The sequence below is a fragment of the Vanellus vanellus genome, assembly GCF_965231255.1.
Source record: "Vanellus vanellus genome assembly, chromosome: 18".
In the NCBI taxonomy this organism is placed as follows: domain Eukaryota; kingdom Metazoa; phylum Chordata; class Aves; order Charadriiformes; family Charadriidae; genus Vanellus; species Vanellus vanellus.
In genome coordinates this window covers 3955028-3971046 of record NC_138923.1, presented here as the reverse complement: position 1 = coordinate 3971046, position 16019 = coordinate 3955028, and the positions used below count along the sequence as shown (strand labels likewise).

Below are 16019 nucleotides of genomic sequence, written 5' to 3'. Positions count from 1 at the left end.
CCTGTATTTGTTACCCGAAATACTCAAAGCAGTGCTCAGCCTCACAAACCTCAGTGACCAAGTCCACAAGCCTAACTGCAGTATTTTGCCATACTGAGTGCAAACAGCCATCATAGTGGTGGGTATGAGCTCAGCCTAAGCACGTCAGCCACCAAATAAAGGCTCCAGAGAGATGGAATATCTTCTACTGCCCTTCTTGGTTTCACTGCCACTGAACAATGCTTCATTAAAATGTCTGTGCAAAGACAAATAAATGAAAACTAACAGTTGTAAAATAACCTTTGGAGGATCTATGGATTCCAACCTAGACAATTCTATGATTCTATGATTTTCTCAGGCTCTACACTGTGGAAGAGGACCTTCAGGCCTCCCGCACTGACCTCAGTGTGTCAGTCAAGGAGGTGCTTCTCAAGCCAAACTGAACATGTAGAACACCTGTGAGCTCAATGCCATGACATGCAAATCCTCCAGACAAGTTCAACAAGGTGGTTGACTTCACAAGGAACATGCAACTGTGTATGAAAAGCAACTGTGCTGTGTTAAGGTAATTTCAGATTTTGGAACTGAATTTTTTGCTTGGGCTTGTGCAAGTACAATCTGTGCAGCAAAAAGACTTCATTTGAAATAGAAACATCTCTGTATGTCAGAATAACATTAAGGCACAGTCTTAAATCTGTCAACTAAAATTTACAAGGCTTTTCTTGTTTCATTTTGTAAGGGTATTATGCTGGTCACAGAACAAGTGATAAAAGGGTACTATCAGATTAAAAATAATGTATTTTTCTAAAAATTGTCATAGCTTTTATAACTAACACCTCGAGATCTCAGAACTACGGTGTTAAAACAATCCAATTTGCATTATGCCTTTGACGATACTTGCTTAGTCGTGTTCCTCTCCAGTTGAACAGCATTAAAACATTGGTCTTTTTCCTTTCAATATTTTCAATCATTAGTATTTAAAGTATTTCCTCGTTTGAGCTTTGTTCACTGGTAACTGACTGAATTCAAGCTGAGCTATAAGGATTTTTTAAAAAACCACCTCACTGGAGTTTAAAAAAAAACACAACACAACTGGAAAGGAAGCATTTCTTTGCAGCTTAATTATGTGTATTTAAAGCTCCAGTAGAGCTGATAATGTTGTTTAAAAACTTCTCTCTACCAAGGAAGTTACAAATATAGCCTGAATTGCTGTAATGGAAAGGACTCCAGAAGAAGCTTATACTTTCCTTCTTAACCTGAACTTACACGTTGACAACAAAGGGTGTTCTGACCATCTAGGGGTTTTGCCCCATCACTCCATGAATAGCCCTAAAAAAACTGTAACATGGGATACAGACAACAGTATTTCAGCTTTAACCTTGATCTTCTGTGTGTTTCCATTTCTAACTCGTTCACTGGGAACACTTTTTTACTTCAACATACTAACTCTGATCTGAAGATGACCAAAAGCAAGTTGGAGGAATTGTAGGTATGCGGTACTCAACCGATGCAAGTTATTCAGGGATGTCCTTCTTCAAAGTACGACACAAGGAAGCCTTTAGCTGAGGATCTCCGGTTTTTATAAACTCACACCCACCCACTACCTCCATTTTCATATATATAAAAAGGGGCGCAGAAGAGCCCAGTTACCCACAGGCTCAGCTGCCCCGCTACAGCAGCGCTGACAGAAAGCTGTACTCGCAGCATTACAAACACGGAATAACCTACCTACCTTCAAAGAAGCCTTACAGAATTAAAATCTACCTACGACTATTTATGTTCTGTTCCATGCCCAAGGGGGCTCTTCTCTCTCCAAATACATACGAGCTTTCTGTGACATCCAATCCCTACTCCTAAGAGTCTGTGGTTAAAATAAACTGTGCAATGCTACAATATACTGCTCATAACCAACAACTAATGGGTCTCCCAAAGTCGACTGCTTCAATCTTTAGCACTAAGTTTCTTTAGCTTAGATGGGGAATACCGATTCCATGTTAAGATGCTGCTGAGACCATTACTGAAATTGCATTTGGATAACTGTAATGTGAGCTAAATACTAAGAAAAGAATACATTAATTAAAAACTCCAAAGCCCATAATGTCAACAGCACAAGTGTTCAACAGCCAGCAGGCTGATCAATACCTAGACAAATATTCATTAATGTGATCATAAAAAGCTTGTTTGTTTAAGAAATTGCCTACCTGTAAGGAGAATATGGGTCAAAGCACGTCTTAGTGACTTCTGTTATCTCTGGGTTACAGCACTCCCCACCATCAAAGTTGTATCTCTCGTAATTACAATCCATGTCACACACACCGTTCTGCTTCTTCTTGTTGAAGAGCGTGTGGCGTACGTGTCGGCAGTCTCCACCGTCATACCCAGTCAAGGTGTGGTTGCACTCAGGATCACAGTTCTCGTCCCCGATCTTGCTGATATCACAGTTGGCGAGGATGAGTCGGTGGCGAAGGGAAGAGTTCTTCACCTCCAGCACCTCCAGCTCCCAGGTGATGTTGTAGCGGCTGAAAGCCTCATTTAAATGCTGATGCTGGAACTCAATCTGTTGTCGGCTGACGGTGGGGTTCTGGTGCTTGTCATCATAGAGATTTACCACACGGTAGCGAACGATTTTGTTGCGGCGGAAGCTAGGGAGCTTGTTGTAGCTGGCGATTACGTCCGTGTTGTCGCAGACTGTCTGTCCGCAGAGAGGAGGGTCTAGGCTGGTATCCAGCAAATAGCCATGATGATAGCTGAACTTGCTCTGAGGATTGCTGCCATCCTTCATGGGAGACCAGGTGTTTTTCACATTCAGTAAACTGTCTTGAAGAACTAGCTGAGGTAGAGGCATGTCTTGTCTGTGAATTGCCTGGCCCATGTCCAACAAGATCTCCTTCTGAGACCGGGCTGTCCTCCAGAGGCTGAAGTGCTCTATGTAACCCCGATAGTTCTGGTTCAGGGCATTTCCTCCAACCATGAGCACCTTGCACTTCAAGGTCAGAAGACTGAAGATGCTGCCCACTTGCTCTCCGCTTGTGGCCACCTGGGCACCGTTCACATAGAGTTTCATCAGATGCCCATCATACGTGGCAGCCAGATGCACCCACTGGTTGGGGAGGTAGCTGCGATGTGCTGCAATGGTGGTTACTTTGCGAGCACGGTCCGTCTTCAGAGAGAAGAAATAGCGGGGGTCTCTATTCCCCTGGTCACTGACGGTGTTAATCCCCAGGACCCATCCTCGGTCACGGGAGGTGTAAGAACATTTGTCATACAGTCCTATGTGCCCCCAAAAAAGAAATACGAATAAATAAGGATGACAGAATAAAGAAATCAGTCTTTCAATTGTATAAATACGTCTCTCTATATGTATATACACACTCACCTATGTATGTTAGAAAGTTAGTGTACAAGAAATACATTAAATCTCCTTGTGCATGATTGTGGGAGGTCATGTTAAGATTTGCTATTAAAGGTCAAGATTTGCCAGTGGCGTGTACGAATGGGATTCTCCTTATCCTGACCAAAGACCAAAACCCTTTTGCAAAATGCTGTACTGTGCATTTGGTTCCTACCTTCACTCAAGACATACGTTACTAGCTGACAAAAAGCACAGTCTTGAGAAGCAATCCTCGTCGACTTCACTCCTACCCTGAACCCTGCATCTAATAAGGTCCAGAGGAGAAACAGGTATAAAATCTAAGTACTACACAGTTTGAGAAACACCGCGCAGCTGCAATCATCTTGGTAGGATCAAGCATCCAAATCCTACAGAGAGTGAAAAGGGATGTGTTCAGGCTACCTTCAAATTCATAGCCAATAAAACCCAGTAAGGAAATGGCACACATTGGTATGCTGGATGTGCTGAACAAGGTATACACCACATCAGGAAAGGCCAAGAAACATGCACGGATGGACACACACATTCAGAAAGATTCCTGCCCCCTCACACACACACTTCATAACGATTTGGTGCACCACAGGGAACGCACACTAACGATTTCTCTCATAGATGAAGTGCGAATCCACACCAAAAGCTCTCCCCACCAGTCTCCAGGCAGCTCCAAGCGGTGGGAAGAGCTCACTCCTCCTCAGTATGGGACACGAGGTTTGGCAAGTTAGAGACACACATTTCCATCTTTCAGTTCTCAAAGGCCAAGGGTTGCGGGGACACCCCTCAACTGAAAAAAATAATCGTTAGAGCCTTCAGCACCGAACGGCCTTTCTACTATCAGCACACCAAAAACAATCCTTCCCCCAAGCCTTCACTTCCAAAAGCCTTAGCGAAAATGATAAATCTCTGACAGTTCAGTCCTCATGAAAAGACTAAATATCCCCTTACCTCACCCCTGCACCCTAACCTTCCCAGCACTACAACCGAATAACATCTTCTGCTTCTGACTAAGTTGCTCAACAGCCATCTGTTAACAATCACTCATTAACAGTGCAGTCTTGTCTAGTATCAACAGAGCAAAGGTTACAGGAGCATTCACTGTATTTTTCCTCCCCGCTCCCAGCACCCACCTTCCCCCTCTCCTCACACCCTTCCCCTCCCCTCCCCTCCCTCCTCCCCCCGTGAAAAAAGTCTTCTGATGGGAAAGTTAAAAAAATTTAAACAGGCCTTTTTTTCTGCACGCTGGTATTTTGCTAGGGACTCTGAGCTCCCCCTTTTCCTGTTGCCTTTGGAAGAGAGATCCCAGGGTTCGGAAGGTAATGTGTTTATTCATCTGTAGGGCGCACTCAGTTCAAAACCTTTTGGAGACCAGCTTCTAGTTTATACTGCTACTTCTGATCACGAGAAAGGAGAGGAGGAGAACCAGGGAAGGAAAAAACAAACACGCTAAAAAAAAAATGACATTTGCTGGGATGGATATTTACCCGAGAAATTCATGATATAAAAGCCAAAGCTACCAATGACCTTCTGGAGTGTGTTTTGTAAGTGTTTTTTAATTTTTCTTCATGGAATAAACACTTTTACAAAACATTTGTTTTCAGATACATGAGAGTCCATAAACGTCTGCATTTTTATGAATCTCAAATGAAGGTATTGTCCAACGATAGTGGGTGGATAATTCTGCAATGAATGAGAAGACAGCTGGCAAGAGAAGTCCCTCTTCCAAATAAGTCATAAAAAAATAAGATAAAAAAATCTCAACTTATTGTAGTAAGACCATTAGAGCTGGTCAGACATTTTGTAAGAGAGTTTTTGCCTGCCAAGAAATGCCAACACGGTGAGAGCAGAAGCAGCGATGCAGAAATGGGCCAGCCCCAACAAATCTCTCACAGAAGGTGTGGGTCTTCAACATGGCCAGAGGAACCCCAGGGACTCCCTCGGCTGTTTTGACTGCAAGCATAAAAGGTCAACCCATCCCAGCCATGCCCCCCACCGGCTCCTGCCACCTTTGCCCCCCAGTGACTGGACCCTCCAGGCCTGCGGACCACAGGGCAGCTGCACACGCAGTAGCTGCTCCACCTGTTCCTTAAGGCATCCAAGATCCTTGCGGTTGGACGGACGGCTGGAAGTCCTGGAATAGGCTTCTGGGGTCTCCAGCTCCAGGGAAGTCCACCACACAGTCTTTAAGGGTCAGGTTTTTTGGCTTTTCGTACTCACCGGGGCTGGAAATATTCCCCCAAAGAACTAATAAATTATTGTGGAATGGAAATTCAGTTTCCTAGCCAGCATTAAAGAACATCTTCCTCTCTCTCTGAAGTGCTGCATGATGCTAGTGATTGACCTCAGCTGAACAGATGGAGCTGCTGGAGGAACGGTACAGAATAGTAGCAATCCTCCCTTGCCTTTCAGCATTTAAACCCTGATGTGATGCAACGTGTCTTGAGTTTGGCTCAAACAGCTGCCATCAATTCAAGATTTACAGGGAGCCAAAGGAGGGCAGAAAAAGAAAAAAACCAGTGACAATAGGGACATCACTGAACATGCCAGTATGAAAGCCGCTGAACTAAAACAGTCTACTATGCCAGTTCCTTACATTTTCTAGTTTAGGGCAAAGGTCATTACTGAATCCATCTGCCACGTACAGTATTCTTTTCTCAAACTTTTACTATTACAGACATCCAACTCTTGATGAAAAGATGGATTGAACACAATCCCTTCAGCAGCAAGACTTGTTTTATTCTTAAGAGAAAGGAAAAAGAGTAAGAAAAAGGATAAGAAACCCACACTCCCTATAACTTGCAAAGTCGCACCAGTTCTTTATGACCTTCTTTTGCTCGTATGCTGTACCTACTTTCCCAATCCTTCACTTACTTTTGGCTTTAGACTAAGAATCCTCCGGCTAAGGGAGTGTCACTTTTCCGTTTTGTCCCCAGCACAATGAAACTAATTTCAGCTGGGACTTTAGATGTCATAATAAAAGAATTTATTACTTCTTCTATGACAACTAATAAGGGCAAAGCCATTGGAAGAGGGACATGTGAAATAATTGCCAGAACTTCTGAAAACTGAATAATTTGATGTTTTCACAATTTATTTCAATTTAGTAAAAGGTTCCATAGCCATGAGTTATTTCTCAGACATAATTAAGAACATTTTAAACAAGAGGCCTCTTTTACCCCAAACAAGGCTGGTTTTGAGCAAAATCACCCCTCACAATGGTTGACACTCCAAATTTCAAAATTCAGCTGTGACCACAACCAACATTTACATGAAAAACATACAGAGTTTAGATTCTCATTTACACTGAGAATTCTTTACAATAATGTGGTAAAGGACATTTTTAGCTACTTAATATCCCTTTACAAACCAAGAGTGGTGTAAAGAGGCCTCATGGTAAATGAGACTCAAGCCAATGACTGCAAAACCACAATTTGGCGAATATGCCTGAAGTTTCCGAGCCAAGAAATGGTGCGAAATAAAACTGATGTTTGTTTTCCCCACAGCAATTAGATTAAAAAAATATGTACAAGTTTCATACAGCAGCAAACAGTTTTCCTCACTTCTGCTTGCCCTGAGTTGCTAGAAAGGGATGGAGCTACAGCTGAGAAGAATACTGACAGCCCTTCTAACTCCTTGGTCTGAATGATTTGTTCCCCATAAAGCTCCTGGTCCTGAAACCCAAGGGATTAAGACGGAATTTTATCTTTTATGAAAAAAAATTAAAAAGAAGAGGCGCTAGTTCAGCTTTCCAGTAAGAGTCAGTGGTAACCTTCCTTCCCCACAAAGGAGTGAGTCACTTTTCAGACAACTCCAGAGAAGAGCAGGAACAGAGTGAGATGCCACGTTCCTGTACGCTTGGCCAAAGACAGACTTTGATGGCCCACAAGGCTCCTTGCAGTCCCATGATGTTTGTCCCTTATAGGAAAAGTAAATTCCTAGGCATCAAAAGCGTGGGGAAGGCTGGAAAATTAAGCTCCAAAGCCCCAACACCAAAAGCCAAACATGGAAAACCAGAAATATAGTCTCCCTTTTTTTTTTTTATGAGTGAAATCTCAGTTTCCTCGCTACTGACCCACAATTGCTCCAGTATACGACTGTCCATCTGACCTCTCCCAGGAGGCCCTAACCAAGGCCGGCGCATGGTCGATAACCCACTTTGTTTTCAGGACTTGGCCGGGGACTTAAATAGAGCCACGTCCTCGCGCGGGCCCTGTGCGCTGGGTGGGGTTTGGCAGCAGGAGCGCAGCGTGTAGCATCGGCTGCCGAACTTCTGGAAGAAAGTCCTGGGTAAGGACAGGAGGCATTGCTGTAACCAAGCTCGCGATGCGGAGATTGGAGCAGATGTTTATCAGCAGCAGCCACAGAGAAACGGGAACTCACAGCTAGAGGCTGTGGCTGCTGGAGTCATAAGCAGCTCTCTCTGTGGGCAGAGTTTGAAAGAAGAGAGGCCGAAGTGGCCCATGCGAGCTGCTGTAATCCACTTTAATATTATCAATAACAGACTCTCGGCCTCCCTCCCTCACTGCTGCGCAGTTTCTTGCATCTTGCTAACAGCAATCTTCCCGTTAATCAGCCCAGCCGTAGAATTACCTAAGAATTTAGTTCTTTATGCAGAAAAAGTTTCTTCACTTTGCTGAGCAACGGGAAGCACGGGAAAAAAATAATAATAAAAAAAAAAGGACTTGTTATGCTTTCCTTTCCAGGAGCCGAGAGGTGGGGGAAGGGGAAGAAGGAGGTCAGTCTGACTTTGAACACATCAGGTGAGCTGCGGAGCCCGTCACAGCCACGCGAGGCAGAACAGAAAACAGTGCCCCGCACTTCTGAAAGTTGGCCGTGCCTGTTTTGCTGGGAGACTACAACCAGAGGTGACAGGACTCCGTTATGAAAGGGGAATTTAGGTCAACAATCAAAGCTGCAGTCAGGGGGCCCAAGAACAGGGAGCTAAAGGTTGGGGCTGTTTTTTTCTTTAGCATGCTTTAATCGTTTAGTATCAAAGCACAGAGGAACGCTTGAAAGAGCAAATATTCTACAGGAACCTATAGAAAGCTTTTATCTGTCCAGAGGAAAATAATTAAACCCGACAGATTTGGGTTAAGTATCCCCATGTTCCATGCAATTGGATAAGTCAGCGAAGATCCACTGGAGCAGTTCTTGAGTTCTGCACTGGATATTTCGTGGTATGACGTTGAACCCAATATAGTTTTACAAAGGGGAGAAATAATCTCTCCTTTCCTTTGCCATGCCTACCCCAGCCCCCACTTCCTTCCACAATAGTTAAATAATTCAGAGTCCAGAGTACTTAAGGCAACATCTCTGTCTATACCATTTCCAACACAGCTAAGAGGCCTCCTGAGGTCGCCCCCTGAGACGAGGAGTGGCTCAAGCAATCCGCCCGAGACCTGCTCAGGTGGCAACATACTACTTAAGTGAGCAAAAAAGGGATGTTTGCTGTTGCTATCAGTCTAGCTGAATTCACACCAGATATTCTAATTTACAAGCTACGCGATAGGATTCAGATCTGAGACAGAAGGATGGAGTTCTTTTTGTTTTGACGTGAAAGACAAGTTCTTCATCATGTAGAAATCCAGTCTAATGCAGCTATGGCTATTTAATGTTGAGAATTTGGCCCAAGGCGCTTTGCAATACCAAAATCTTTGTATCATTGCCATTTAACATTAAATTAAGCCTATATTCATACTGCTTCTCAAATTCCCAGTCACTCATAACACTCAATGAGATACCTCGGAGCCTGAAAACAGGGAGGTGAGAATGGCTAAAACAGCAAAACATGAATTTGTAGTGGCTGGTTAGTTATGAACATTACATAAATCCTTCCCTACTGATAACAAAATCGTGTAGGCTGCAACAGAGCAGCCACTGGCATGGACAATCATATTAGTGACACTTCAGTGAGCCTATTGTGAGAATATACCCGCAAACAGTATATAAGAGCTTACTGCAGATAGATCTGGTAGGCTGGGGTTAGCGAGAAATTATTAGATTGTGAGGATTTTGAGATGGAAGTGAACGCACAACACTGCATAACCAGATGGCACAGGGGAGCGAGCTTCGGTCCTTGCAGTATTCTAACAGGCTCATCCTTGGAGTGGGTATTGCTTTTGTAAGGGCTGCTTTGTATCCAGCAACAGCGTAAACAAGTATGACTGGGAAGGTTGGCTTCTTATCTAGATCTCCCTAAGCATTGCACAATAAAGCTGCAGAACCAGTGGGGACTGGTACTTGGTTAACAAACTGTAGCTGTTTGTGATCTAATAACTAGGTTTAGGTGGGCTTTTAGGTGGATAGCAAAAAGCACATCCTTTGCAAGGGTCAAACTTCAGTCCCTGCTGTAAAGTCTAAGGCTACGGCAACATTCCAGAGAACAAGGGTACAGATTTTCTAATATCTACAAAACAATTTATTCCTCCTGTCTAGTTCTCAGAAACAACCAAATATTTTTGGTTGAAGCTTGGAAAACCAGTATATGTCTGTGTTATTAGAGATGATCGTAACCCGTGCTGACATAGAGACAGCATTAAGGTAGCACCGGCAGGCTTCGTTTGGCTACTGCTTAACTTAAAGTCATAAATTCTGCAGCCATCAGTGTGTTCCTCCAGAGTCTTGTTGGTGTATGTCATAACTATGGGAGGCTTTGCTTCAGGCTTGATTCAGACAAGAATTCGGGTTGGTGGCTGCCAGTTTTAGATGCTCTAGTGTGGTCTGCTGATAATAAAGCAGTGTTTAGTGTTTATGAAAACCCAGATATCCTTCAAATATAAGGCATGGAAAGCCCTCAATAAGTTTGTTAGTTTGGCTCAAAGGGGCCTTAACACACCTCTCAACTTCTAAGCTTATCTGTGCTCACTGATCAGCAGAACCAGGTTACGCATTAACCATCCTATTGTAGCTGAGGCAGTGTATTCATCTTCAGAGAAACCCAGCACTAACATCATTCTCACCTTAAAAGCAGATGTTGCAAAACACACAGACACCTATCAAGAGGCATGCATGAAAATCATCCGTCTGTCACAGGCGCACGCACAACACTCACAAAATTGGAAGCACACCCAAACCTGCAAAGAAGGACATGAAGAAGGACGACAGCACACCAGCAGAAGGGTCGCTCTACGCACCCAGACGAATGTACCCAGCAACATGCTTGGTGGAACATACATTACCTCTCCTGCCACGTCTCCTCCTCCCCGCACTATTAGCCAAACGCTGATTAGCGATCAAAGCTCTACAGAGAAATTTACTCTTGTGCATCCTAACACGGAGCGGCTTTCCTCCCTTTTGTAAGAGTTAATGCTTGAGAGCAAACACAGAGAGTTTCTCCTACGGAAAGAACAGACAGGTAAGCACCACAACTTCCAGGCAATCTAAATGATAAAGTGGTATTTCTGGGCTCCTTTTAGAAAACAGCAGAGAGAATTGATCATAAACTGGGTCACGATAGGTCAGCATACCTCAGAGCAGATCAGATGGCCAGAGCATCCCAGGAGGAAACGTTCTCCTGGAAGGATTATTAGGGGCACATCTGTGCCATCAGATGACCGTGCACAATACCCATCAGCTCGCTGGGAGTTCAATATGGCATTTCCTTTCGAAATGTGCTTTGTGCCTGACAAGCACTGCAAGTCAATCAGCGGCGGCGGCGGCCGAGCCCGGAGTCGTGCTGGAAAGACGCCCAACATGCTGCCCCGCGGAACCCCCGCGATGGCCAGAAACGCCGAGCAGCGAGAAGAGGAGCTCTACGCGTGAGATCGCTTGTGGTGCTGATCAAAATACACAGCCAGGAATGAAGGGGGGGACAACAACACAGCTTGTTTTGCTTTTTAGAATTCCCTCGTCTCTGACCTTTACAGCAGCTTTAGGGCAGCACTGGAACCAGCTGAGCAGTTACTACTCCCAGCTGCAGAGAGAAGAGCTTTTACACCATTGCACAATGCATGCGTGGCTGGGGGGGGAGGTTAGGGCTAGAGAACAAAGAAGGAAATCTAGTGGCACCTAAATCAAACGTTATGATCAATGAGGGAGCGGGAAGAGGACCTGGGGTGCGGGGACAACCTTACAACCTCTCCAGGATCAGACAGATGGCCAACATCCACATTATTGCAAAAACAAAACAAAAACAAAAAATTCCATGAATGCAAACCAGGGCACCCTGCAAGGAGACTGTAAAAATCACATCATGATAGCTGAGCCTTGTCTTTGTAATTGAGGGGCATTTCCACATGAAACAGTTCTAGTTATTTAATTGGATTTTGAGAACATTCTTGGGCAGATAGCTTTGAGTGCAAAACTGAGTAGTTCCAGTGCATTTACACTGATTTATACCATGCAAGGGCTTTGCCTCTGTGAGAATCAAATATCTTATTGTAAAAATATCTTAGATCTTATCCAGACTCAAATATCTTATTGCATCTGGCTTTCCCATATGACTGCATCTTTCCTGTACGAATAGAAACAACCCAGGAATTTACCAACCTTAAAAGAAGCGTCTCCGACGCAATACGCAGAACAGCATGCAGTAACAGCAGGCAGAACAGAGCCCATTGTGCCTGTTTTCTGCCGTCGCTTTTGAAAGGGATCCGGGCCTTCTCTAATCATGACTATTTCATGCCTCAAATTCCCCGCTCCATACTTGCATACAAGTTCCAAACCCATACACAAACCACAGAGATATTTCTGCTTTCTAGGAAACATCCTGCTGAAAAAAACCTGCCTCTCTAACATGATATAACTATTATAGTATGCATTCCAGATAGGCTGTAGTCACCACGTACTAACCTAAGTATATAATTTTAGAGCTCTATTTTTCTGCTCGGTTTGAATCCAATTTCATTTGTTTTGCTATGACTTTCCTCCTGGAAATACCTGAGCCTGTATTTCTGCTCTACAAATATCAGCAGTCACTTGACATCTAAAAGAAAATTCTCACACAGATACTCATGATGCCTTAGAAGTGTACAGAAACAAATTCACACCTATTAAACCGAAGGCTGTAGCTGAAAATTCAGCCTTTAGTTCTTAAAGGACAAGACGGGACAGCGATGGGCAGCCCGCCAAAAGGTCATAATTCTACTTCGCTTTCCATAAGCATTGCCAAAGTCAAATGCTTCTCAAAAGTAATTGACCTTCTCAAGTCTGCAGAACTGGGAGAAAAATGTAAAAGAAACATGCTACCTTGGAAGATTTTTGGCAATTCCTGTGTTTAGCTGAGCAGCAGGAAATATCGTATGTCGAACCTTTCTTATGTTATTTCAGCCCTTCCACTTCTGGTTAAATTTGGAACCAAAGAAATGAAGAGTAACAAAATAGCGTCTACATGTTCGACTTTCGCTGTGCACAGGCCTATATATACACGTGCACATGGCTTTGAGGGAGCAGACCGGGGCATTTTGAGCACTTGGCTCAAATGTGAATTTTGAGGAATGGTCTCCAGCTGGGGATGGCTCAAATGAAACGAAATCCTGTCTCAGAACACTAATTCCCTCCGATAGGTCTTTGGTCGGTATTTTTTGTTTGCAACTCGGCCAAAGTCACAGGAATAGGTCATTTCAGCATCCAGCCTACATACCCTTCTGGCCCGCTGGTCTGCCCTGAGACTCAGACAATGACCACCCAGCAAGGAGATGACAAGCAAAAGACACCCCAAGCTAATTCTCTGCTCTCTCGTTCCCTTCTTTGTTTTTAACGGATGTCTGCTGCGTTAGCTTCACAGTCCTGACGTTGTCAATGCTGCAGTTTCCAGAGGGAAACCTTGACTTTGCTCCCCCAAGGTTGTATTCTGGAGGTCAATTCTCGGCTTCCTTGAAGTCAACAGTAAAACTCTTACTACCTTCAATGAGAAAAGCTTTCAGTCTTGTTTTCTGCTTGTCCTCAGACTAGCACTGGACTGTTTTGAAGGGGAAAAGCGAGGTCATTGCTAAGCACAGCATCCTGGTCAAAAGTGACAAAAGTCTAAGTAAGATTAACAACATCATATGAAACAGCCTGACAAATCAACTATAGTGATGCTCAGGAGACCCTACAAAGAGCTGGGAATATTACGGTGATCAGAAATATCCTACCAGTGTCAAGAAGAATCCATGGAAATACTGTAAAATTAAAGGATTTGAAATTAGCATCCTAGTGCTACCTGTGCTTCACTTTTGGCTTCGATTCTCTTTGCAGTAGTAGCTGAAAATGCCAGAATGATCTGACATTAGAAGCACTCAGACACAATATGGGTGAGGACTGAATCAACTCCTCTATAAAGAACTTGTAATTTCAAAAAACACTGAATTTTAATCTGCAAGTTATGGTGACAGATATTCCACCATTCTACTCAGAATGGCTTTTCAATGATTGACTATTCTCAAGACTGAAATACTGCATTTCGTCTCTGTTCTGAAGTTGCTTAGTCTCCATGTGCATCCATTGGATTTGCTCATATCCTCTACTATTAGATTTCCAACCTCCAATTATCAGATTAATATTCCCCCAGCATATACTTAAAGATCACGATGATCAAGTCACCTCTTAATCTTCTTGAGTCAAATACTTTAAGACTTGTTACAAATCCTATAATTATTGTCACGGTTAATTTTTTTTTTTTCCCTAAATCCACTTTGGTACAACATCCTTCTCAAGCTGTGGACACCAGAACTGGACAAAGTACCTCAGCAGCAGCTACTCCAGTGTCAGTACAAGGATAACACAACCTCCCCCGTCCTGTTCAGCGCTTCCTTGTTTACATAGCCAACGATGACTCTAAACCTTTGGCCACAGCATCGCATTGGCAGCTCACGTTTACATGCTTTATCTATTCCAACACGCAGTTACTCCTACACATTTAGCTTCCAGGTGAAAGACCCTTCCCCCACCATCCATCCTTTATGTATGATCTGCCCTCCATCTTTCTATATGTATGACTTCACATTTGGCTTTATTCTAATGCATACTGTTTGCATGTACTCAATTTTTGAAAACACCCAAAAGAGAGTCCTGTTTTGGTCATTGTTTACCACTCCCTGAACTCTGCAACATCTGCAAATTTTATCAGCGCTGATTTTATGTTTTCTTGCAGGTTGTTGACAGAAAATATTAACTAGTGAAGAGCCAAGATTGCATTGTGCTGAATAGGAGGGAATGTGGCCAGAGTCACACTGCTCAGGCAACAGCTCTGTTTTTCAGTAGGGGAAAATAAATACCTGTGATACTCATGAATACGAGCTTACACAAGTCAAGAGAAAAAAGATGGGACAAATAGATAAGTATGAGATTGGCAAGATATACCACTGTCTTTTTGCCTCTTCGGCATTCCACAACCTCAGTCTTCTGTTCATGGCAGCACAGCGTTGCGGGGACCTAGCGCGACCCTGGCCAACGGGACTTCTTGGATGAGCATTTTAGTACAATGGAGTGGCATTTGCCATTTGCAGCATCATACGGGATCAAAGCGCCACACTGATGCTATTACCTCACCCTTACCAACAGCATCTCTCTGCGGGCTCCAGAGAACCATTATCCCACTTTCACAGATGGAAAGGACAGAGCTGAAGGCACCTCAGAGCAATTGCAAAGTAGGAACTAAAGTCCCAGAGCAAGCTTTGCACCTCCAAACACTCTGCCACAAAATAAGCAGCTTGAATTAGCAGAAGAGGGATCCTGCTTCTCTCTCACGCAGTAGTTTCATCACTGCTGAAACAAACACACTTTCTTTCTCCCAAAGCATCTAATTTATCACTGAAGGAAATCTCTGTTCTCTTCCCGAAACCACCAGTCAAAAAGAAACCTCTACCCTTTGCAACGGCCTCTGTTTTCTTCTCTGCCAGCTAGTCTCCGTCTCTCCTTTCCTTACAGAACATCTTGTCACAACGCCCTTTTATAATAATTTTCACATAAAAACATGTGCCTCGTCAAGCTTGCCCTGTCACCAGTGTTTGACAAGTATCAGAGAAAGCCCATAAAAGCCAGGCTGCGAGCTCGTCAGTGCAAAGGACACCATGTGTTGAACACATTGACAGTTCTCAATAAATAACATCCCTGCTGAACAGCTGGTTGGATTGCTTGGGTTTGGAAGAATGTTGGCCACATTGCCTACTTACGTGCATCCTCCTCAGTGATGCACAGAAGATCCTGTGCATGGGGAGCGGAAGTACATCACTTCCAGAAGACACCAAAGTATTTTTTAAAAAACCTGCATTTGAACACAAGTTTAGATCCTGACTCAAGGTTTATGGCCCATTTCAGACATACAGATGTGTAATAAAGTGTCGGTTTCTTAATATAGGTGCAAGCGACGTTCATCCTGAGGGAGGGGAGAGGTGAGTGATGGTAGGAAAAGCCGTCCTAATCTCATTTCCTTCTTCCCTCTCTCTCATAGAAATAGAAAGCTCCCGTTTCATTTTGTGCCTTCTTAAGAGCGCAGAAACTGTTAGAGGGGATGTTCACCAAAACAGTTTGGCCATCACAGCGTGACACAAAACACACGGCTGTGACAGAAAGGCCCTTGCTCCTGTGGCTCTGCCATCAGCACTTGAGGCAGAGGGAAGAGTCTGGTCCGGTGCTCAGCCTCCCACCACTGCAAGGTGCCTCCATGAGCGCAAGTGCTCCCGGCACACTCTGCTGCCAAATCCCAACCTGGCAGAAACCTTCGGAGAAGAAACAC

The 16019-nt window shown here is 43.9% G+C and overlaps 1 protein-coding gene across 1 annotated transcript in view; it reads right to left on the bottom strand.

Moving 5' to 3' along the window:
* PAPPA (pappalysin 1) overlaps positions 1 to 16019 on the bottom strand; it is a gene marked incomplete at its 3' end in the record, with an annotated part of 182185 nt that overhangs the window by 152744 nt on the left and 13422 nt on the right. The window contains exon 2 of the mRNA XM_082492634.1: positions 2181 to 3249. Coding sequence (XP_082348760.1) covers positions 2181 to 3249 — 1069 coding nt within the window. The remainder of the gene's footprint in view (positions 1 to 2180; positions 3250 to 16019) is intronic.